Raw genomic sequence first — 25,179 nt, 5'->3', positions numbered from 1 at the left:
AGATTGCTATATGTTGTATAGACAAAAGCCAAGCAGGATAAGGACACATAGAATGTACGAGGAGGACCCCCCGAAAAACCGGAACTATCTTCTGGAAGGCAGGCCCCGTGAGTACAGGCTTTCCCTGCTAGGGGAATGTTCTAGGAACCCATCTGTATCAATATACCAGCTGGCATTGTTATGAGAGGCTGTATTGGTTCAGCTTCAGTGAATTTTTTTAAAGACTCTTTGAGTGTGTCTGCCCGTTTTGTGATGGGTGATTTATGAGCACACCTGCCCATGCCACGCTGAGTGTTCAGCAGTTTTTGATGAAAACAGCACGACTCGCATGCCTCGCCCCGCTATTCACTGGATCTCACTCTCAAATGACTTTTTTTGGTTTTCTTGGATGAGAAGAGTTCCCAAGGTGAAATATTTCGCTGATGTGGAAGAGGTGAAGCAAGAAAAAAAAAAAAAAAGAGTTAGAAATACTAAAAGGCATCAAAATTGAGGAGTTCAAAAATTGTTTTGAGCAGTGGAAAAAAGTCTCTATAGGTGTACTGCATCAAATGGAGTATGCTTTAAAGGTGACTGAAGTTTAAACATGTAAGAATAAATACACAATTTTTAACAAATTCTGGGTCTTTTGGGGTCCCCCCTGGAATGTGTGTCAAGGTGGGGGGAGTTGTTGGCTCTTTGGTGTAGGTGGTCAGGGACGGCCCCGCTGATAAGGTGACCACTTGAGCAGGGACTGAAGGAAGTGAGTGTGAGTATTCGGACATGTAGGAGCGAGAGCTGTAGCCAGAGAAGGCCTTTGGTGGGAGCGGGCTCTGTAAGTTTGAGAAAATAGCTATCCTCTTTGTTTGCAGTCACCTTTGCCTACGGGAATGTAATCTCCATGCGGGCAGGGGCATAATTTAGCTGCTTCATTTATGGAGATAGATGGTACCCCAGAATTGCCTCCCCTATTTCAGGCCTGATTGGAAGTGATAGACTCAGGGAGCAGGAGCCGCCTAACCTGGAACATAGAACCAGACAGACCCCTGGAGGGGCAGAAAGCTCTGGACAGCCACTGGCCTCCCTGCAGGGATGGGCAGCTGCCTGCAGGTAATTCCAGAGGAGAGAAGAAGAGGAGGACAGGTCAAACAGACGTCACACACTCACCATCAGATCCGTTCCTCCTCCTGCCTTATGGGAGGCATTCGTGTGTGGTGGGGCAGGAGAGATGGGCAGAGAGCGCAGGGCCAGGAGTGCTGGTCTAGGGGAGCACCCTCCACGTAGAAGGCATGAAACAATGGAAACGGAGGTGCTCCCTCTTTCTCTCATCACCGTTATATTCTTAGCACAGTTCCTGCCCCATTCTAGGTTCTCAGTAATTTATAGTCGCTGACTGATGGCTGTATTAAGTCAAAGAAATCATAAAAGAGTTCTTGGCGATCTGCCCTTCATGCGTCAAACTTCAAGCTCTTTAGAGCAAGAAGCTGGGTGGCTCAGTCTCCAGAAGACAAGTTAGGAATAAGAAGGAAGCCATGTGCATTCTGTACTTAAAAGCAATTGTTGCATTCCCAGAGGAATGTGTGCTGAGCACGAGAGTGACAAGACAAATGTTAAAACTCTTTGTGCACACTGGGAATTTCTGGCCGTTCTTTTACTGCAAGAGCAAAACTGTGAGTGTCTTTGAAAAGATGAGCACCTGTGCTCAGAGTTGGGGCTTGAAAGAAGCCTGAGTGTAGAGACCTGATGCCGGCTGTCTCACGGATGAAGCTAACGGCAAATAGGTGTCACTGAAATGCAGATTCTCCACTTTGTCAAAGCAGCAGAGCCCCCATTTCCCCCTTTTTGCCCACCTCCATCCAGCACCCCCTCCCCTGGCTTTCACTACACAATTGTCTGTGTCCATGGGTTATGCATACATGTGCTTTGATTAATCTCTTCATCTTCTTTAATCCAGGCCCCGCTCCCACATCCTCTCTGACAGCTGTCAGTCTGTTCCATGTGTCCATGCCTCTGGTTCTCTTTTGTTTGTCAGTTTATTTTTGTTCATTAGATTCCACATATAAATGAGATCATATGGTATTTGTCTTTCTCTGACTGATTTATTTCACTTAGCATAATAATCTCCAGGTCCATCCATGCTGTTGCAAAGGGTAAGAGTTCCTTTCTCTTTACAGCCATGTAGTACAGAATGACTCTTTTGAATAGGTTATGACAATCTGGGAAAGAGGCGATCCAAGAAATGTGTCCTGAAATGAGAGACTTTTTGAAAAGATAGGTTGACCTTTTATACTGTAGAATTTAGAGAACAGTGTCATTTTACCAAATGCATTTAACAGTGTAACTCCTCTAAATTATAATATGTTCATGTATTACAACTGTAGTAAATTGTGTACCAATGTGTCTTTCATGGGAGACTTTAGTCATGGATCTGTAGAGAATAACTATAATATTACTGTATCATATACAATAAACTCTGGATAACTTCACAGGTATGTGTTGAAATTATAAGGTAAAGCCAGTAAACATAGGCAAGAGATCATCATACCGATGAAGTACAATACATTGATACATGGGTGATTGGTAAATGCTGTGGGGGATTCAGTGCGCAGATGGAATGTTCCAGCTTTGGGTATCAGTGATTCTTCATGATTTCCTGACTGTTCTGTTCCCAAAGGCCATTTTAAAAATTACCCTTTTTTTGCAATTCACATGCCATAAAATTCACCACTTTAAAATACACAATTTGGGGGGGGGGTGTTAAAAAATTTATTTATTTATTTTTAGAGAGAGGGTAAGGGAGGGAGAATTGAACCAGTGACCTTTTGCTTTGCAGGCTGGCACTCAGCCAAATTATCCACACCGGTCAGGGCAAATTCAGTAGTTTTTAATTTACTCATAATGTTGTTCTATTATGACTACTAATACCAGAACATTTCATCAACTTCAAAAGAAACCATATACTCATCAGCAGTCAAGCCCCATTCTCCTTTCCCTCTTGGCCCGACCAACCACTCATCTGCTTTTTCTCTTTGTAAATTTGCCTATTCTGTACATTTCATATAAATGGAGCCATTCACTAAGTAATCTTTTGTGTCTGGTTTCTTTCACTTAGTATAATGTTTTTAAGGTTCATGTTATGTGGTGTGTCAATACTTCGTCCCTTTTAATGGTTGAATAACATTCCATTATATGGATATACCACATTTTATTCATTCATTAGTTGATGGACATTTAGGTTTCCACTTTTTGGCTGTTATGAATAATTTGGTGTGAACATTTGTTTACAGGTTTTTGTATGAACATATGTTTTCGATCACTTGGATATATACCTAGGAGTAGGATGGCTAGGTCATATGGTAACACTGTTTAATTTTTTGACGACCTGCCAGCCTGTGTTCAGGAGTAGTTGTAGCATTTTCATTTCCACCAGCAATGGAAGAGGGTTCCAATTTTCTCCACATCCTGTCCAGCAGTTGTTTGTCGCTTTGATTGTAGCCATCCTAGTGGGTGTGATGTAGCATCTCACCGTGGTTTTGATTTGTATTTCCCTAATGGCAGATGGTGAGAGGACTACACGCTGTTGATAAGGACAAACAAATAAATGTATTTGGTATTTTTCTTACATATTTACTAAGATGAATTTTATAAGAAAAAGCAGGTCCCTTGACTCTCCCCTCCCCACCCTGCAAGATGTGGAAACACTTGCATTCTGAAGAACATGGTTTGGGAATTTCTGATGTGTACCCTAACGGTCTGCCTGAAATTAATGAGGGGGTGTTACTACTATGAAGACCTGATTTGGAGAATAATAGTAACGACATTTTTTCCAGCACTTTAGAGCTCGTAAAAGTGCTTTCACAAACGTCTCATCTGAGCATCACTGTGATCCATGAAGGCACCTCCCCGAAGGCTTAGAGATCTGGTGTCTTACTTGATTTCCCACACTAAACCATGAGGCTGGGCTGTGTGATGCGACTTGGGGAGTGGTGAGGGATGGGCTGTAACCTACCTCACAATCTGCATCATCTCCCTGCTCAGCTGCCCCACGTAAATACATTCAGTCAGGACAAAGACTGCTTGCTGCAAGGGCAGCTTCAATCTCGCTCTGCTTCACAGAGCCTTGCAGAATCACCAACCTTTAGAACAGGAAGAAAACTCTGAACTGCTCTGTGCGGTCAGCCTTCCCAGTGAGCTGACAGACCCCACGTGGAGGAGACAGTGACCTGAGGGTCTGTGTGATCAGCAGCTTCCGGCCCTTTTTGGAAGGGTGGGTGAGAGCCAGCTCACCCTGAGTCCCACAGCAGAGAGGCACGGTATGGGCCTGTTTTTCACCCATATCAGCCAGGCCTCACCTCCCTGTGTCCCCACAGATATCTCTGGCTGGGGAGGGAAGCCATCACACTGATCTCCAGGAAGCCAAACCTCTGCGGGTCCCTCGGGTTTGGTTTTCCAGCTGCCCTATCCCTGAGATGGTTTGGGGGTCAGACTAGGTGGAGCAGTATTCCTTGAAAGAAAACCACGTGGTGTGCCCTGCTTGAGAGTGAGCGCTGGAGGGAGCTCCAGGGCTGGATCATAAGCGGGCCTCCCAGCCAGGACGAGGAGGAGCTGCAGGAGTGCAGTCCACACTGGACCGCCAGCTTTTCCTGCGGGTCACGAACCCATTCGCGGGGAGAGTTTGTTCTGCTTCGGGGCTGGGTCACCTCGCTGGCCCCACGAGCCTGTGCGGAGCCTCATGGCCGCTGGAGGGCGCTGCTGCACCGCGGTTGCTTGGACACAGACCGGCGCCTGGCGCCCACCCGAGCCGTTTCTGCCTCCACGGAAGCCTGGGGTGCGCGCAGAGCTGTTTTTGTATTTTCTCCATTAGCGTTCCCCACAGTTCCCCCAGTGTTTTAGAAAGAAAGACTGAAAGGAAAGGGACTCCGCGTGGTGATTGTGGGTGGTCATTTCCTTCCTGTGCGCGGTGGAAACCTGTTTTGATGAGGGCCTTTGAAAACAGGTGGATGAAAACAGCCGGGATGGACTTTGGATGGAGAGGCCTTCAGCGCTTCCCTGCAGTTCGGCAGAGCAAAGAGTGTGCATGGATGCAGGGTGTGTCTGCTCACACAAAAGCTTCCTCGCCCCTCCTCGGTCCCTGCCCTGGGAACTCAGCCCAGCTCGGCCCACTAGTTCCGCAGCTACCGCGGGCGGGCACACCCTTTCAGCTCCAGCTGGGGTGTCCATCACACCTTAACATGTGCCCTCTGGGTGCAGGGAGGCTGGCTTCCTCTTAAAAAGGGGAAATGTGCCTCTGCAGATCTGTGTAGGTGGAACATCTCACCCACCACAAGCTCACCGAAGCATCAGAGTTTGCAGTCCAAGCGTCCTAGCACTTGGTGGGAAGTTGCGTGAGTGGCTTGAATCCCTGAGCGGCAGACATCGGGAGAGGTGCGGTGACCTGCACGCTGGTCCTGGCAAGCGGTGTGAATGCGGCTGAGTTGCCCGACTTTTGTGGAGTCTCGGTCCTCATTTGTCAGGTGCGCTTGGATTCCCACCTCAGGGCCAGCCATGAACAGGAGCTTCCCCAGTCTGTCTGTGGGTTAGGTGTCTAGCAGAGAGGACGAGCTGGGCTGAGGCTGGAGGGGCTGAGAATGAGGCCCCCTGCACCTATGGCAGTGCATAGACACTCAGAATACCTGGCAGGGCCGGAAGTACCTGGGAAGGACTCTTTACTTCCTTTCCTCACACATTTCCCTGTCCAAGGTTCTTGCCTTTGTCCTCCCAGCCACCCACCCTAGTCTGTGGGTTGCTGAGGACTGGTCAGGATGACTGGCAACATCACCTTCCAGCTCTATCCTTGGGCCACAGAGCCCTGTCCTAGGGGCTGTGGCTCCAAGAGGCAACTCCGCACCCAGCCCTGCTTGAGGTGGAGCCTGTTCTGGGCAGTGAGCTAGGCCCTGTCACCTGGCACAAAGCCTGCTGTTAACTTAATGTCTTTTAAATTAAAGCCATTTGTTTTATGTATCGGGGTAATTACAGTTAGGCAGCCCGGTTAAGTGATCACCCTGCTGCTCCGCAGGTTGTTCCGGAGGCTGGCCTCTGTTGCCCTGCTCTGGTCTGGCCCAGGAGCACACTTGTTCTTTCTCTCCTCACTGCAGCTCCCCACTGTTCCTGCCACCAGCAGAGTCGGTCCCAAGCCTGCCAAGGAGAGTCCCCAGGGCAGGAGCGTATGGCTTGGAGCCCAAGACTTGGGCTCAAGTGCAGTCTGTGACATTTGGGAACAGTGTGGCCCTGGTCGCAACCCATCTGAGCCTCCACCCCTCACACAAGACCGTAGAGGGTGTCTATGAGATGAAAGTGAGGCAGCACCGAGGTCCTGGCACAGGACAGGTGGCTAAGTGGTGGCTGCTACTAATTGTTCCTGAGTAGGTATGTTGGAAGGAGGGACCCTTTTCTCATCATTAGAAGGTAAAATGCCTGTTGATTCAATTGTAGGGCAGTGGAGCAAAGTTCGTAAAACAGTGTTTTGCTCAGGTTTTATTTTGGGATATCTTAGCCTATTCGGGCTGCTATAACAAAATACCACTAACTGGGTGGCTTATAGATAACAGAAATTTATTCTTCACAGTTCTGGAGATCAGAAGTCCAAGACCAGGGTGTCAGAACAATTGGGTTCTGTCTAAGGCCCTTTCCCAGGTCTCAGACTGCCACCTTCTCATTGTGTCCTCTAGAAGGGCTTAGGGAGCCTCTTTTATAAGAGCACTAATGCCCTGAAGTCTTCGTCCTCATGACCTAAGCCACCTCCAAAGGCCCCACCTCCAAATACCATCACACTGGGCATTAGAATTTCAACATATGAATTTGCGGGGGGGAGGTATACGAACATTCAGACCATAGCACAGGTTGTTATCATTTGTTTTTGAGTCTTCCTCAGTTCCCCAAACTATGGCATTCTCTCCTTCGGTGGCCCGGTCCTCCTCCCCACTTTCCCTTAACAATACACTGTTTGCCCCTCTCTGAAAGCTCCAGACACTGGTCTCATTTCGTGCTCAGTTGTGTCCATGCTTTCTCTTCTGCTAGAAGGAAGAGGCCATGATCTTCATCTCTTCTTTCTCCATCACGCCTAGTGCATGCCTGGTTCTGGGAGGAGGCTCAGCAAAAGCTAGTTTGGTTTGGATGTGTTCTGAGCATGTGCTGCTGTTTCTGTCAGGATAATGAAGCTGGAGTCTGCTTTGTAGTCTGTGTGCAGGCAACGTGGATGGTCCTGCTGTATATCCTGGGGGTGAGACTCTTCTCTGTGAATGTTCCTTTCTAGAAGTTCTGATTCTAGAAGGTTCTAGAATGTTCCAATGCAAACTTGTTTATAGTAAACTGTGAGCACTTTTCATGTTTTGTTCACCTCTTCTTAATGGTGTTTGGTTTGTTTTCTTGACCTGATTGCACACAGCAATTCTTCATAATCTTTTTGGGAATTCAGCAATGTATAATTGTAAATGGTTTCAAAAAGTCAGACTACTGGGGAGACCCATGCACCTCCAGAGCCTGCTCATATCCCTTGTTTCCACCCATCCCTTTGAGTGGGGTTTTGGGCCTTGCCCTCTGTGGCTCCCATCCCACCTCGTGCTCCGAGGGGACCCTGCTCCTGTCAGATCATCGTGGCAGACCAGAATGCGGGCTCCATGAGACTCGCCCAAATGATCAGGCTCCCTGAGTCCTGGTCAGTGTGTCTGGGGGGCAAGAAGACACGGCAGGGGATTCCAGGTGTGCCTGGGGCTGGCTCTGGGAGTCAGGGAGCTTCGGGGATGTGTATCCATTTTAAGTTGGTAGGATGTGACCCTCCCAATCCCACAGAGGAGACTGAGGCAGCTGGGGCAACAGATTGGCCTTGTCCTCTGTACCTGGCAGAGCAGCGCTGACCAGATGATGTGGGGAGCGGGGAGGCATCTGGCTGAGTGAGTGCACGGCTGGTGGGCAGGCAGCGGTCAGACGTGGCCTGGGCAGTCAGGACTCCAGAACAGGCAGAGGGAGCCAAAGAGCCCACGCTAGCCCAGCCATCTCAGAGCAGCTGCTCTCCTGTGGCTCTGCCTTACGAACTGCCTGGCGCTGTGGTGCACCCTGAACCACTTCATGCCTCTGGGACTCCGCTCAGGTGCATCTGCTTCTGGAACACCCATCCCACCCTCCTTTATCTGCTAAACTCTTTTCACCCTTCAAGATTAAACACTGGTAGATGCCAGTTATAATGGGTAATCCATCCCTGACCACCATACCCTGGTTTGCTCTTCTCTGAGCTATGCTGAAATTGGCCTCTTTGCAAGTTCCTGGAGGGCAGGGCTGTGCCTTGCTTTCTTCTGTGTCTCCAGGACATAATGTAGCGCAGAGCCCGCCATAGAGTAAGACTCAGCACAAGCTTGTGGAACTGGAGGAGGCGTTTGCCCGCGCAAGTGGGCAGTGAAGTATACATGCAAGCCGGAGGCTGTGTCCTGGGTTCCAAGGACCTTTGCTCCTCACAGACATTCGGTGAACATGCGCTCACATGTGTAGGATGCGGGTGGCCAACCCTTGCAGTCCTTGGCCATCTGTAGAGGCCTCTTGATTTAAAGAAGGCTTCCTTGTACCTTTTAATGCAGGTTTTCCAGACAGGAAGTTGTCGAATCTGAAACAAGCTGGGAAGATCCAGGTGTGTTTTGGACACTTCTGTCTGGGTTTCAGAGCAAGCCCCTTTGTATCACTGTGAAGAGATACTGCTGCTGGCCCAGGGGAGGTCGGAGGGGCTTGGCTTGTGTTTCTATCCTGGGGCTTCACTTATCTTTCTCTCTCAACTTATATAGACAGGGAGGTTGGCTGCATTGGTTACTTGATCTGCCCAGAGCCCCCATCTGGCCAGCAGTGCATGGGGCTGCTATTCAGCCTTTCGGATGAGCAGCCCAGTCCTTGCCCATAGGTACCTACTCAGTTGACGTACGGTGCACAGAGTTTTGCCCAGGTATTGTGTTCCTGGGTTCTAGGGCTCTCTCTGACCCCGGCTTTCATTGGCAAGGTTGTTGAGTGTCTCTGAGCCTCAGTTTCTCATCTGTAAGATCTGTATGGACACTCCAGCCCTGAGCTGGATAGTCCACGGCTCAATTACTGGCCTGTACAACTTCCTTACTGCGCGCAGGAAGTTGTAATGGACACATCCTTTCCAGACCTTTCCTGAATGGGCACATAGGCGATTGAGGGGGTTGTCCTGAAGCTATTAGTTCTAGGAATGGCTCTGACCAAGTCCTCCCTGTCTGGGAGACGTTGATGCATTTCTCAGCCTCAGCCCCAAGCCAGGTTGTGCCTCTGGACGAAGGGGCGAGGAGTGCAGCATCACCAAGCTCTCTCAGATGTTTGCCATCGTCATCAGTGATATAAGACATGCCACCACACAAGATTCTAGATTCTACCTCATTCCCTTCTGTAATCTTCAGAACAGGCAGTCTGATGAGGAGGGAGGTGTTACAGGTGAAGATCCTGAGCCCACAGCAGGGTTAGTTGCTCAGAGCCATATAACTGCCAGCTGAGCCAGGATCAGAACCTGGTCTTGCTGTGGCTTGAGCACTGTGCCTTAATGCCAGCTATGTCTGTTTATTTTGGTGGTTCATTATAGGCCCTCCACGCAGGGGATGCTCCGTGAGAGCAGCACCCCCCCAGCAGGGTCCCCCTGTGCCCCTGTGCCTGCTGCTCGCTGGGGCCTCACACACGTCCTCTTCTTGTGGCAGTTTGAGGGCCCACTGAGAGGTGCGAGAAGTGCAGGGAGCCTCCGCACTTGTGTGGGGCAGAGCTCCCCTTCCTCCTCCAGGTTCTGCCCTTAGGACCAGCTGGCAGCCTCTGTCCAGTATGGGGAGCTTAGAGGACCGTAATGTTTGGAGCCCCACTGCCCTCGTTTGGCCAGGTCAGGGCTGGAAGGAACTGGAAAGGCCATGTATCCTGTCCCTTCATGTTACCTGTGAGGATACTGGGGCCCAGAAATGCCAAGCAATTTGTTCAAGGCCATACAGCTGGTCAGTGGACGAGGGGTATGAGACCAGGTCTCCTGCTCCTGTTTGTCTCCTTGCCAGCTGTCCCTTTGGTTTGTTTCTGAAGCCAGTTGTGGGTTTTGCTGGTCTTTGTGTGCTTGTTTGCCTTTTGTTTTTGTTCCTAGCCTGACACATTTTTCTCACTCACCTGTGACTGCCCTGCCTTTGCCTCTGTTTTGTGTACATTGTATGGCTTTTCTTCACGCCCCACTGAGCAGCTGCTCCATAATAAAGCTGAGTGGCCTGCTCAGGTGCGGGCCCCTGAGCCTTCTGAAAGGCAGCTGCTGCCGCTTTGCCTGGCCCTGCTCAGCCCACTGGAGGTCTAGCCCATATCTGTGATGGGGGTGGTCGTACAGGGAACCCTGCTGCTACCTTGTTCCTGAGTCTGCACCCCACCAACCCTAGTCCTGTTGTGTCTGTTACAAGGATCTCTGGGTGCCGGGGAGTGGACTTCCATTGTGTGAGCTGACCTGTGCTATACACAGTAGGTGCCCTGGACGACTCTTCTGCTGATTTAGTGTCCAGTTCACCTTTAATGACTTATTGTGTTCCTGGCTTTCATTGGCAAGGTTGTTCGGTGTCTCTGAGCCTCAGTTTCTCATCTGTAAGATCTGTATGGACACTCTAGCCCTGAGCGATAGTCCACGGCTCAATTACTGGCCTGTAGAAACTGAGTGCAGGAAGTTGTAATGGACACATCCTTTCCAGACCTTTCCTGAATGGGCACATAGGCAATTGAGGGGGTTGTCTTGAAGCTATTAGTCCTAGGAATGGCTCTGACCAAGTCCTCCCTGTCTGGGAGACGTTGATGCATTTCTACGTCACACACTTGCCTGGAGTGTCCACAGTCTCTGAAGCACTGTTGTCTTCACCAGTCTTTCTGATGCCTATGTTATCCACACTTCCACACTTCGTTTGCAGTTTTGGGAAGCTACCAGAGGGGAGGCCTCGAGGGTAGATCCATGTCTGTCTCTCTCCTGGGACAGCCTAGCCTAAGGGTGGGCTCAGCTTTCCTAAATGAAGTGGTGTTGGCTGCAGATTCTAGCTCTGCCTGCCTCCTCCTTCCGGGAGGCCAGGAGTAGGTGTTTGTCTTCTCTGAACTCCTTCCCCATCTGCAGAAGGGGCACAATAGTAGCATCCACCTCAAAACCTTGTTGTGGGATGAAATGAAATGAGTTAATGTGTCTAAAGGACCTGTTTGTGTCCGCCGTGGACCTGGGGCCGTCCAGGTCTGCGTCCTTCCCTCCATCGGCCTCACCCTGCCTGAGTCCACCCCTGGAATACCACCTATGGCCCATCCCACTGGTCTGCACCTGCTCATCCTGTGTCAGGTCAGATCCTATAGGTGCCACACCCGAGTTGGCTGCCTGGATGCTCAGGTTTGTCTTATAAAAAAGCAGGTTTGACACAGAGATCCCCTGGCTCACATACTTTATTATATTCTGTGGATGTGCTGAGTAAGAATGAGATGGTGACTGAGCCCAGGGGGTCAGTTAGGCAACATTACGCCCTGTGGTCCCCAGTCTGCTCACGGTGGGAAAAGAGCGAGCATTCTGCTCCTGGGGTGGAGACAGTGATCTGAAAGTACCCCAAGAGGGAAGTGGACTTGTGCTCTGTGGTTGGCAGGGTGAGGTGCTTGTTACTTCAGCAGCTGACTGCTTATTTTAAGATGTTTGACCTGTGGTTAGTGTAGGGTAGAACTTTGGTCGGGTTCTGGGGAAGGGCCACTCGAAACTGGTGAGGCTTGGTCAGTCACTATTGACATCTGAGTCACGGCCAGAGTCTCGGGACCCTGATCACTCACTCAGGGTCCGGCGGTGCCTTTGGCTCAAGGGCTCAGGCCAGCCTGCGTTCCACATTCCACAACGGAAGGTGCTCCCTGTGGGCAGCTGCCAGCGGGCTCCTCTGTGACTTATCTGATGGTGTCATTTTTATCATGTGTTCCAGTTAAAACTCAATCTACCTGGTGACATCCTTCATTAGTGAAGAGCGAAGAACTCAGTAGTTCATTGAGGTTGGTGAGCAGGGTTTGCAGAGGACAGAAGACGTTATGTAGGTTGGTTCCGTTTGCTTGTCTCGTCTTCAGACGCTCTGAGCGGCTTTTGCTTTGATCAGGAACATGACCAACGGAAGTTATTTACTGAGAGGACTCTCTCAGAGAACTGCAAGACTTAGAGGGCAGATGCGAAATGAAAACATTTCAGGTGAAAGCTCTGTCCCAAGCAGCTGGATTTGGGAGTCAAACTATATGATCTTGCTCTTCAACTGCCTGGTTTCTGGAACTGTGGACAGGCCCTTTTCTGTGATGTGCGTGGCATCCAGAATTGACTTATCCTAATCTTTGGGGCATTTGTTAGAGCCTGGAAATATGAGAGGGGCTCCTTATTACCCCCATGAGATCAGCTCTGAGGAATCAGAGTCCTGGGGTTCAAAGTGGGTGTGAGGATCTGCACCCAGCTGCAGTCCTAGCCGGATGCTTTTTTCATCTGCCACAGAAGCATTCCAGGGTACTGTGACTACCTTGACCTGTCAAGGGTGACGCAGCTGCCCTGGGACACGATTAAAAAAAAAAAAAAAAGTGGGTGTGAGGAAGTGGGAGATGAAAATGCTTAGAGAAAAGCAGGCAAGTTGGGAGCAGTGACAGGGCCCCGCTGGGAGCCCTTCGTGACTTGCTTCTGCAATGACTATAACACTCTGAATCCAAGGAACCATTGTAGCTTTCCCACGCCCCCTTTGAGCCTCATCCACTCGCAGGCACACTTTAGGTGTAGTGGGGGCATTGATTCTCTGCTCATTTCACTCAATAGGGACCCGCACGTGCGTGCATCTCATATACATTTTCCTGTCTTTATGTCTTGTCTTGTGCTTATTGATTGCATGGCTATAGTGTAACTTATTGTCATATTTCTTTTGAAAACCATTCTGTGAGTTTCTGAGTTTTCACACTGTAAATAACACCACAGAGAACATCTCTGTGTGTATGGGGTTTCTTTTTTTCCTTCTTTTGTATGGTTCCCAGGAACCCTTCCTTGAAGCTTCATGAGGTACACGGGACAATCCTAAATGGTCCTATAACCACAAATTAATATGTGAAAATCAGGATCCGGCAGTAATGCCCCTCAGTGCTCACTCTCTCCATTTCCTTTTACTGTACAAAGAGTTTTGCCAGCTAATTAACATTGTATAGCCCTGCTTCCTCTCCTCTTATGTATTATTTTATCCTTCAAATTTTAATGTTTTTAGTATTTTATTTTTTATGCATTAAATCATGAAACATCAAGATATAGAAAAATTCAGAAAAAACAAAAGACACTTATTTTCCTACCATATAGGTTAAGTAGGAAGTAACAGTTTACCGTATTTGCCTAGATACTTTTTTAAAAGAAATAAAGTATTATAGATATAGCTGAAGCCCACCTGATTCCCCCCATCCTGCCTCCTCCAGAGGTATTTATTCACTGTCGCACGTGAGAAGGTATCATGCTTTATGGAATTTGTGTTTTTGTACTTTTATTTTTATCACATGTGTATGTGTCCATAAGAAATATATATTTTTTATATATACATATTATATATAAATATGTATGTATTTCATTTTGTATATTCTAAACAGCTATATAAATGTCATTATATATCCTTTTGCTATTTCTTCAATGGACCTTATGGTCTTCAGGTTTTTATATATCGATGCATGAAGGTCTCGTTTGGCCCTTTTGACTGCTGTGTAGGATTTTGTTATGGCCAGACCTCCGTTTATGCACTTTCCCTCTGAGGAATGACCGTGTTTTGTCATCACAAACACTGCTGCGTTGAACATGCAGGGTGCAGTATGCCTACACACAGGTGCTTGGCACATGTGTGTATTTCTGGCCTGTGGTGTATGTATCTTCCCGAGATTTGCTAAGCTTTGGTCTAGGCCAGTGGTCTCTATCCCACCCCACATTCTCCGGAGCGCTGGTGTAGACCCCCTTTTCTTGCTGTGGGTCCTGCTACCTTTGTGTCAGGCAGCAGTACCAGGAGAATAGTATAGAAAGGAAACTGAGGGCAAACTCGAGCATTCCTTAGTTTTCCTACAAACTTCCTGGTTGTGCAGAGATGGGACCAGACTTACCAGCATTTTCAGAGTCTCTGTAGATGAGGGTAGGGAGGAGGGTGCCTCCAGCTGAAGGTGAAGAAGCCTTTACTGAGGTCTTGACTGCCACAGGACTGTCTGAGAAGGCCTGGCCCTGGCTTTGGAGCTGGCTCTCCCAGGGACATGCTGTGTGACCTGGGCAGAGCCGTGTTCCCCTCTCGCTGGGCCTCAGTTTTCCTGTCTGAAACACGAGGGTTGAATCAGTGACCTTGATGGCTTCTTGGCTCCACATGTACAGCTCACCCTGTTTCTACTTTTTTTGATTAACAAAGTGGTCTCGCTTTTCTATCCACGGCTGCTGAGCTGAGCCTTGTGCAGGTGGCCGTCGGAGTTGGGTGTCAGGCTGCCTTGCTGGGCAGCGGTGGCCTGGAACTCGCCCATGGCCTGGCTGTCGCCTCCCTGTGGCATAAAACCATCTCCTCAGTGAAATGGTCTGTGCTTTCACATAGCTCGAGGCAAGGGCCTCAGATCCCAGGGACTTCAGGCCAAAGCAGTTTAGTGCTGGCACAGGGGAAGCCAAGGGCTGCTGCTGGCCCTCGGGGGATGCTCAGGAAAGCCAAGGCAAGGGAGCACTGCTTTTTTCACAACGAGCATTTTCAAGGCCCATGTAACCAACCGCATCTTGTATTGCTGCTGTGTGATACCCTCATTGAGGCAGTGTTTACTGTGTGCTTAACAGGTGCCGGCATGATCCCAGGACATTGATACGCATTGTCCGTATCACTGAATGACAGAGACGGAACAGGTCAAAAATCTCTGCCCTTGTGGTGCTTCCTTTCTAGCAGGAAGAAGCTTAAATGAGCTAATTCCATTTGTCTACTTTGCTGCCGTGGACACAGTGAAGTAGAGGCTCAAAAAGGGTCAGGTTTCATTTCATCTCTCTGTTGTTCCACGATAAGCAAAGAAGTAAATTATACAGTGTCCTAGGAGGTGAGTAAATCATACAGTATGTTAGCACCCTAAGAGGCATCTGGAGAGCGGGACGGCTGCGGTTTTTCGTTGGATGGGCGGGCGTCCTGTTGCTGAGGCTTGGAAGAGCTGGCGCAGCAGCTGCTGAGAGAGTATCTGGGTGGTGGGGACAGCAAGGGGGAAGCTGGGGTAGGAGGCGCTTAGTGTGTTAGAGGAGCAGCAACAGGGCAGGGCAGCAGAGGAAGGGGCTGGGGCACAAGGGGGAAAGCGTGGCAGACCCGGCAGGAGGAGGTCAGGCCTGGCCCAGTCCCGGGAGGACCACCTCTGCTGGAGGGGTAGGGGCTGCTGCTGCTTGGTTCTGAGTAGACAAGGGTCACTGGCCGCTGTGTGAAAGAGAATGAAAGGGAGAGCTGTTGGAGGACCTCGTCCTGGTCCAGGGGAAAGGATGGTGCCTTCTGGGGGTGGAAGAAGTAGGAGGATTCTGGATCCCTCCAGGAAAAGGGACCTTAATAGTTTAGGGGAAGGATGAGGTTTTCTGTACAACGGTTTATTCAGACATTGACTTGTGGCCTCAGGGGACAGAACTGGGTTTGTAGTGGACCCAGCCAGGGGCTCTGCCCCTCACGGGGGGGGAATAAAATAGGAGAAAGGTGGAGGGGGGCCATCCCTAGTGACTGAGAGGTTGTTTGCATTCTGGAAACAGAAAGGCCTGGGCTCAAATCTGGGCCTCAGCCATCCACCAAGTCACCTTGGACAGGTGACTTCACCTCTCTGGCCACAGCCACCTTTACTAAAAGGACACAAGTCATGGTGAGGATCAGGTGAGCTCATGCTTGTCTGTGCTGTTGCCTGACACACATTCTGTTTATTTCTTTGTGGGCCTGTGATGAGCACATGCCGGTGCCTCGTGTGGTGAGGCTTAAGAGAACACAGCCTGGGGAGACTGTCTTAGCTTGAGGTTATAGGGGGGAATTAATGGCGAGGCTCTAGACGGGGATCTGGGGCTGACGTCAGCCGTGTGTGTGACCTTGGGGAGGGCAGGCACTCAGTGTGTGAACACCTCCTGGCGGCAGGTTCTGTGCTTGGCATTTTAAACACTCCATCTCACCCGCAAGAGGAGGCGACGGACACCAACAGTGTCTCTGAAGTCAGGTTGTCTGAATGCGTCCTTCATGTCATGGTCTTTGCCAGTGTCCTAGGACTGCCTGCAGCGTTACCTACTTCGCCCATAGTTTAAACAGACTCACCCTTTTCCCTTAGGTGACATCTGTGAAATCATGGTTCTGAAGTGTTTTTACTAATTATTCTAGTGTTCTATTGTACATATAAAAATAAACTCAGAAGTATTAAAATGGTCAGTCTGTGTGCCTCTTACAAGTCCCTTTTGTACCATTCCCGATGTGTGTACCACATGTCAGAGGTGTGTACCACAAGCCAGAGGTGTGTACCACATCTAGGGGAGCATGGACGGGCGGGGGCGGGGCTGATTGTGAAACCTGACAATGGGCACCTCAGAAAATGACAGGGACTGTCCTGGAGTCTGACTTGTCTGAATTCCACAGGGTGCTCTGGGGGGCCTGCTTGGGCTCCAGCTGGGTCCCTATCCCAGGGAACCGAGATGGTCCGGGGGCCAGTGTGGACTTAATGGTGCCTGGGGGCTGAGCCGGCCCCAGGCTGATGGCGGGGGGGCGGTGTGTGGCGGCCGTGTGAGAGGGCCAGGCGGGCCGCCTTCCTGCCTGGTTGAAGCAGGAAGTTGTCTAAGTGTATGTCTGTGGGTGTCACTTGTAAAACCACGGTATACTTTGGGAGGTTATAGGTCATGGGAAATTACTACACAAAAAAGGGAACAAATCAAGGAGTCTGGTGAAGAAGACCTGCTAGTCCTCAACCACCGGACTTCTTGGGGAGGAGGTAGACTCAGACAGTGTATCCTAAGGGGTCACAGTAGGGTCCTGAGAGTGTGGTTTTCCCTCTCTCTTCCATCTCTCCTCCTTTCCCTCTTTCCTGCTCTTGTATATCATATCTTATATTTTGTGGTCGAAAACATTATTTTGTAGAAAACTGCCTTCTACAGTTAAAATTTAATATTAAATGTAAATATAAAAAACCAACACCTCATAATTTGTAAAAGAGGTGAATTAGGGAATGACTGTACTCACTGTATAAAGAATATTTGTTTTAAAAAGTGATCACTAAGTATTCTTCAGTGAGTGCTGGAAAAAGGCAGGGAGTGAGTGAGTGCATTTGTTTTTAAGGGTGACTGCCTGCCTGGTGCCGAGAGCTGGAACTGAGGCTGGGAGGCCAGGGCAGCTGGGGGCGGGTGGCCAGGTGGAGCTGGCATGGGGCTGTGGGAGCTGCTGGTGGAACTGTGCTATAGAAATTACGGATTCATGCTTGTGGAACCCTTCAGCTATGTCGAGACCATCTGGAAGGCATGGGCAATGGCCTGATGTCACTGTTCGTGGTCATCAACACTTACAATCTGGAATATTATCATTTTTTTTTGTTGTTGCTCTCATTTTTTTAATTTTTGGAGTCATCTTATACTTTATTCATAACCAGCCTCTGAGGAACCTCTGGGCCACTCCCTCGGGTCTCTCTCCAGTCCTCTCAACTTGCTAGTCTTTTCTTGGATTATTCCTTGCTCTCTGAGGGCATGGCTCCATCCCTGTGGTTTGCCATAGTGCCTGGTGGTTGTCCTGGAAATTCCCTTGGAAGGCCCAGGAATTTGTAGGTCTACAGAACTGAGCACCTATGAGATGCACCAATCTTTTTTCTTCCTTGTTTGCATATGTACGCAACCTCTGCGCATTGCTGTGCTAACCAGGTCTTCCTCTCTTTAGCTTCTTGCCAGAGGCTCCCCTACCACTGGAGGCAAGAAGGACAAGGACAGATGATGGGAAAGAAAGCTGGTGCAGCCACCCTGGGCACACAGAGGGCACCGTGTCCAGTTCCTTAGCCTGGGCTCTCCTCTCTTCCATTTGTTGGTGGCTTGCTCTTCCTTGGGGCTGATTGCTTGTTCCTCTGTTGGGGGCTCCCGAGTCAACAGAGAATTGAGGTTTGAAAGGAGAAGGGTGTTTATATTTGCCGTTTATCGTCTCTTCACTACAGGCAAGAAACTAGAACATGGTGACAACATAAATGGGGACAGATGGAGGAGCTGGAGAGAATGACCCATCATCTGTGTGGGGTTGTACACTCCTCTCTCCCCTCTGACCTGCCCCTGAACCCACAACCAGGGCAAGTACCCACAGATCCTTCAGCTGTCCCTTACATAAAAGGATTCTGGACTTGATGCTTTGGACACACTCTGGAAGTTTGCCTGTAGCCTCCTGCAGTGCAATTCTCAGAGCTGAACCCAGTCTCTACCCTGAGGCAGTCTGACTGAAAGGGGCACCATCTGTCACATCCCTTTTCAAAGTGTCTGCAGTGAAATCACCAGCAGTAAAATCACTTGGTGTGGTTTTTAATTGAAGCTTTCTGAGCCTCCCCCAGACCCTAGCTCAGAATGCCTGGGGTGGGTCAGGATGCAGGAGTCTGCATTTTTCCAGACTCCCCAGCGAGAGCCTGTGCGCACTGAAGCTGGAGAACCTCGGCTGCAGGCCGCCATCCCAGCAGTGCGGCTGGAGCTCGCAGACTCTCTGGACACACGTCTCCTGTTGATGATGTTGTGCTTTCCATCACTTTCCATCCAAGGGCCTCTCCACAGATGTGGGCCTGCCTCGTGCTACGCTTTCTCCTTGTCCTACGCTACCGGGGTCACATCAAGGTTTTAGAGAACTGGAATATGGCTCGTCTCTGCTGAAATGCTGGGAACCTTGTAGAGGTCCTAGAAAATTAACTGCAGATCTGGTTACCTGGAAACTACTGGTGGTGCAGTAAGTGTGAGGTGGAGATGAGGGTGAGGAGGGAGCCAGACAGTGTGTTTTGTAGCAACTGGACACCCTGCTTTGAGGACTGCGGGAAGAGCTGTAGCTTTTGAGCAGTTAGTAACGTGGGTCATGAGGATGGGTGTTGGAATTTACTTTGGAATTTAGAAGGGCAGTCTTCTTTTTTCCTTCTTGAGCTATTTGTGAGTCTTGCTGACAAAATTAAATTATATCGAGGATACCGTGAAGAAGTTAGAAAAGTCACATTACAGGGGGCCCAACCTGTGGATTTGTATTTTTCTTATAAAAAACTGTACACCAATTATAACTTTTAACTTTCATTTAAAACTAACAAAATCAGAGCATTTTTCATTTATCCTGGGAGATCTTAGATTTTAAAGAGAGTTAAGGTTATTGGAGGTAGTAAAGAGTTACCCACTGATAACTGATAGTATTTTTAGATAGTGATTTAAAAGAGAGAGAGAGATTAATAGATCCCTTTGTTGCTCTACTCATCTATCACCTATCACCCAGTCATCTATTGCTCCCTAGTCCAGGAAAACCACATTTAAGGAAGCACTTTTGAATATATAATTTCAGAAATAAAATTAAGATATAAGGCATAGTTATTCTGAAGAAGCTTGCAGGTTGGGCACAGAATTACTAGGCCACAGCTTCTGGTGACAAAGTGAGGGATTGCAGCCCAGCCCTACAGACGTTTTAACCAGCAGGTTAAAGGTGATTAGAATATTCAGGCTCCTGAAGGGTTAGAGTCTCAGGGAGAAGAAGTCCCTCTCCTCTGGGTGAAGGCAGAGATGGAGGTGGGGAAGTGTATGGCAGACCTAGGGAGAGACCCCAGGGTCAGGAAGGAGCTTGAGGCAAGTGGACATCTACTTGCTATTCCTACATAGATGGATTCCAGCATGTGTAGGGTGCACCAGGAATGTTGGATTTGGGTAGGTTCTCCAGAGCTTTGTGCTGTCCCTCTTCCCTCCAGCAGTTTTTCTGGGGTCAGTGTCTGGCCGAGCACTGCTGTCTGTGGCTGGAGGAGCTGCTGTTCTTTAAGCAGACATCGGTGTTTCCTGGAAACGTAGCGTCTCCCTGTGTGCAGGGCCAGCTCCTGCCACTTCCCTTCTTGGATCCAGGAGCATTGCGTGACCTGGTTCCCCGTGGGGCACGTCAAGTGACACGTGAGTTTTCTCCACCAAATCGAGCTAAGACTTGGCATGACTTTTTGTCCTCAGTGAACATTTAGGGGAGCAGTGGCCTGGTTCTTCAGGCCTGTCTGTGCCGGCAAACCCAGGTTCAGCCTGGCAAAATTGTTGGCCCCTGCCTGGCACCAGGCTGATTGTTCTGGTTGCTTTGGCCGCCCCACGTTGGAAGTGCTGAGAGTGTGCTGTGTGTGGTGGTTTTGAGGCAAGACTCCCCTCCCCCTCATCCCTAAATTGTCCTTTATTCAATGAGTTGAGTCTTTTCAAAGTCTTACTACACAGTACTCTCTCTACTACATGCTTTATTTTGAATGGCAAGGTACAGTTTGAGAACAGCTCAGCCTGAAACAACCTTAGTCATTACAGAACTCGGGTGCTTCTGGAGTCACACAACAGCATTCATTAAGAATAAAAGGAGGCAAAGAAATGTAACAGGTTTAGTCATTATTTCTGGGGTTTTGATCTCCTAAGTATAAGTGTAGAATATTGATATAAGTGAGCCTTTAAAAATAGCCAATAAAAGGAAGGTAGTAAGTGGCTATAAATATATGGTTATAGACTGATGAAAAAACCCAGCTGCCTTAATGATAGGAACATGGGACTTGTGGGTTGGGATGCCATGTCCAATGACAACATTCTACATAATGTCATAGTGAGCTGTACCTAACACCTTAAATGGATGACAAGGATGATGTGTCCTGGAAAATTGCTTGCATGACTCAACTTCACTCTAGATTTGGTGACGACATTAAGGTTGAGGACATATGTGAAGAGTTCAAAAGGAAATCATTTTGTTAGCTGGGTGTTAGAAAAATAATATTTTATAATTAATGATTTTTTAAATTTTAAATACACTAAATGAATATATAAATAAAAGTTATAAATAGTGATTTGACTTTTTAATCTATTTCCCCCAGAATCATATGGTCAACTTGGTGCAAACCATTGTTTTGGATCTCATTGGCCTATAGCCTTCAATGTGGGAGTCACTTTATACGTTTTCTGGTTTCTAGGTTACATGGTAATTCTTCTGTAGCCCCTGATGTGGGAGATTTGAAAGGGAGGAGGAACGGAAAGAGAGTGGCATTTTCTCTGCCTCTCTCCCTCTATTTTTCTCTCTTTGCATCGCTCTTGCTTCTCTACGCCTTCCTGGCACTGGGCCCTGGGCAGGGCTGGGGGCCTCAGAAGGTGCCAGACTGACCTTGCCCTGGGGAGATCATGGTTTGCAAATCTGTTTTAGACATTGGGAGTCCTGGGTGGTTTTTGTTTGTTTGTTTGTTTTTTAAATTGATAGAGAAAGAGAGAGAAAGAGAAACATCAACATGTTGTTCCACTTAATTACACATTCATTGGCTGATTCTTGTAGTGCCCTGACCGGAGATTGAACCCACCACTTTGGTGTATTGGGGTGATGCTCTGACCAACTGAGCTACCCAGCCAGGGCCAGACCTGGGTATTTTGATTCACACTTGCAGTGCCTATGGCTTGTTTCTTGCTGCATCAAGATCCATGGAACATATTAATTTATCTTTAAGTAGATTTATTGTGTGAAATATTCATTGGAGCAGGCTTTACTGTACAGCATTTGGAACAATGTGCTGAGTACAGTTTGTCCTCATAAATCTATTAATGCTGATGGGATGTAATTGTTTCCTGTGAAGCTTTGGGATGAGGTGCGGACCTAAGCGGGGGAAGAATCTGGCACCTGTAATCTCTGTTATCTCCCTAGCTTGGCTGTGGCGGGCCCTGCTCGGGAGGAGGAGGGGGAGAGAGATTGGTTACACATCTCCTCTCTCTCTCTTCTTTTTTAATGAATGCAGAGGCTTCCAGATCTCTGAGAGCCCTCCTGTCAGCTCCAGCTTCTTGTCAAATTCCTGGTTCCAGCAGTGGTTTGGAGGGGTAATGAGGCTCACAGGGAAAAGCTGGCTCATGAGTGAAGGCTGGTCTGTGAGGAGAGGGACTCAGGGACGGTAGCGGGAGGTGGGGACAGGATGCTAACAGTCAGGATTAGGTGCAGCGTGGCGGCCTCTGAGCGAGGCACTGTGTCTGCATGTCCCAGGTAGTCCTGACAGCCACCACAGGAAGTAGGTGTTGTTGATTCTGTATTTGATGCTCAGAGAGGCTTATTAAGTTGCCCAAAGTATGATTCATTTAGTTCAGCAAACCTAAACTGATTGGTGGACTGCCAGGGGGTCCAGGGCTGGACACAGGGCACAAAGCAGCCATAGCTTCTGGCCTCAAGAAGTACCCCATACAGCCAATGTAGAAACAGACCAGTAGTGGAGCCTCTACAGGGTGCACACGAAGGCATGACGAGTGGTGGGAGGTTGTGCAAAGGCTGGAGTTAAGTGTCCAAGCAAAGCTGGAAGACTGGATAGGCGTTTACTAGGCAGACGGGGGAAGGCAGGGAGGAGTTGGGCTGGGTGAGGGGGTTCCCGTCTGTTCGAAGAGCAGGTACAAATATACAAGGACATGGGACACTGAGGTGTGGTGGGCAGGGCGAGGACTGCCGCGTTTAGCTCTGCCCAGTGCCCAGAGGAGGAGGGAAGGATAGGTAGCCAGAGCCACTGGTGCAGGGCCTCATAAGCCTCGCTGGGGCCTCTGGACTATAACTGAGGGCGGTGAGGAGCCACCGGAGGATTTGAAACCAAGGAAAAAGAGAAATGAATTTGTATACATAGAAGGTTAGTCGAGAGGCTTGGCAGAGGCTGGTTTGGAAGGAGGCAAGGCCAGGGGACACGTTGTCACGGTTTGTGATGCCTGTCTAGTCAGGAAGTCACAGGGGCGGGATGGGAGCAGCTCATGGTGTGTAGGAAGTAAAAGATTTAGTATCCATGTTGGGAAACTGCAGAGCTGGTCTGAATTCCCTGTCTCAGGTTGAGAGGCCACAAAAAAAGAAAAAGTAAAAGAAAAAGAAAAGTCAGAAAAAGGGTAAAGAAAATAGTACATTAGAAATGTCAAGAGATCTTAAAAAGACTGTTCTAAAGAGATAACAGGTTTTCAAGGATTACAGTTACGGAATGATGAGGACTAACACACATAAAAGTTCTTCTAAGTTTAATAGAGGTTTAGAAATTTAAGCAGACCTAAGGATAAAAGCAAACACTTGAGTTCAGATAAAAACAGATTCCTGGCCAAAAACAGAACGTGACGTCGGGAAAAGCAGACAGGGTGGTTTGCCACCACGGCAGGGCTCGAGAGGTGGTCATCCTAACGATCTGACACCTGACGGCGCTGGAGTGCAGGCCCGGCAGGCGGCGCCGTGAGACTGGACCAGGAAGGAGCCTGGGCAGAGTACAGGGCAAGATGGAGCCTACCTGCCTGAGAGCTCCTCAGGCACCAGCCACACCTGTTTTTCCTCCTGCTGGCATGGCCACTGACAATGTAAGCAAACCAGTCAGGATTCGCGTGACCTCTCCTTTCGCTGTTGGCGCCTGTTCAGGTGCATTCTTCACCCTGGAGTTGGTGTGGTGGCTGAGCAGCATGTGTCAGCCTTGCCGGCTTGCCCTGTTCTTTTGGCTTCCAGGGAGGAGGGAAATGGAAGGGGTCATCAGCCGATCTCTTGTGAGGGGAGTGGGGGAAGAAGACTATCTGGGCTTCTGGCGTGGGCTGCAGTTACTGAGTGCCTCTTGTGTACAATGGAGTGTTTTAGATGTTGCGGGGCACACAGAGCAGCAGGGAGCACTTAAAAGAAGTGTGTGAGCAGAGGGCATGGTGATTTGGTATCTTGAATGAGGCTGGGGCTCCAGGAGGGTTGGACTTAAATATAGACTAATGTCTAACAAGGAGTAACTCATTATGGTTATGCTAGTGCTCTGTCTGCTCTAATCACTGGCTCTGTTGGTGTTTTCCTCTCCCATTGGTTGCTGTTACGGAAAGAGGGTGTATTTATAGTGGGAAAACCATGGGGCTTGGGATCTGGAGGTCAGGGTTCAAGTTCTGGCTTTGCCACTTACTAGCTAGGTGACCTTAGGCAAGTGTATCCTCTGTGAGCATCTGCTTTCTCATCTGTAATTTGGAGCTATCACAGTGATATTTGCCTCACTGACGTCCCAGGTTGTCATGGGGATGTGTGTGTGTGAGAATAAGCTGCAGAACTCTGCTGAGCAGCAGTGAAATATCGGAGGTTATTCTTTGTACCTCTCACAGCACCTACTATATGTCTGGGACACCCACAAAATGCTGGTTGGGTCGATGGATGTGTTTCCTGTGGCATTACACATTTTCGGGCTCCCATTTTCCAGGGACCCTCTCATTGTTCACAGTGCTGGGCAAGGGCGGTGGAGCACCCGGCTGGACCAAGGAATGTGTAGCAGTCACCAGGAGTGGCAATTCTGCGGCCAGTGCCGGCCACCCCGATGTGCTGAGTGTCCTAATTTCAGGACCAGACAGTTTCACATGGTTTCCAGTCACCAGGCAAAGAACTACTTTCAGGATGGCCCAATTGTAGCTCAGAAGTCAAAAGCAGACTGGGGGCTGCTCCCGTCCCTTGTCCTCACTGCCACTCCTCTTCCAGTACACCCACCGCGTGCATGCCTGTACAGCCGTCACACACGATGTCCCCATCCCCATAGCCAGCCTATCACTGTCCCCATTTCCTTGACTCTCACTTGGGCTGCCCTGCTGGTGACCTCGAGGGGGCACTGTGTGTCTCCCCTCTGTGGGCCCATGTGTGTGCTGAGTGTCCTGTGGTTTCCTTGTGCCCTGCTGGTGACCTCGAGGGGGCACTGTGTGTCTCCCCTCTGTGGGCCCATGTGTGTGCTGAGTGTCCTGTGGTTTCCTTGTGCCCTGCTGCAGGTTGTCTTCCATGATGTCGCCGTGCTGACGGACAAGCTCTTCCCCGTGGTGGAGGCCATGCAGAAGCACTTCAGTGCTGGCTCCGGGACCTACTACAGCGACTCCATCTTCTTCCTCTCAGTCGCCATGCATCAGATCATGCCCAAAGGTAACCTGGACTGCTAGCCCCTGGTATTTGGTGTTTGCCTCTGTTATCTTGGCCCAGGTAGTGCCAGTGCCCTGGATCAGAGGAACTTCACTAAAGCACAAAGAGAGGGCGAAGGGGC

The 25,179-nt window shown here is 49.3% G+C and overlaps 1 protein-coding gene and 1 non-coding gene across 2 annotated transcripts in view; both read left to right on the top strand.

The window, feature by feature from the left end:
- The window catches only part of XXYLT1 (xyloside xylosyltransferase 1), a 166,982-nt gene that overhangs the window by 5,868 nt on the left and 135,935 nt on the right, over positions 1 to 25,179 (top strand). Inside the window, exon 2 of the mRNA XM_054585152.1 lies at positions 24,914 to 25,061. Coding sequence (XP_054441127.1) covers positions 24,914 to 25,061 — 148 coding nt within the window. The remainder of the gene's footprint in view (positions 1 to 24,913; positions 25,062 to 25,179) is intronic.
- Positions 12,437 to 12,557, top strand: LOC129080065 (small nucleolar RNA SNORA77). The gene has a single exon (XR_008530150.1). It is a non-coding gene; the product is annotated as a small nucleolar RNA SNORA77 (small nucleolar RNA).

The sequence above is a fragment of the Pteronotus mesoamericanus genome, unplaced genomic scaffold, assembly GCF_021234165.1.
Source record: "Pteronotus mesoamericanus isolate MK-2021 breed Mesoamerican mustached bat unplaced genomic scaffold, CSHL_Meso_final contig_82, whole genome shotgun sequence".
In the NCBI taxonomy this organism is placed as follows: Eukaryota; Metazoa; Chordata; class Mammalia; order Chiroptera; family Mormoopidae; genus Pteronotus; species Pteronotus mesoamericanus.
Note: the sequence above shows the minus strand (reverse complement) of the source record. Positions and strands in the feature narration are given on the sequence as shown.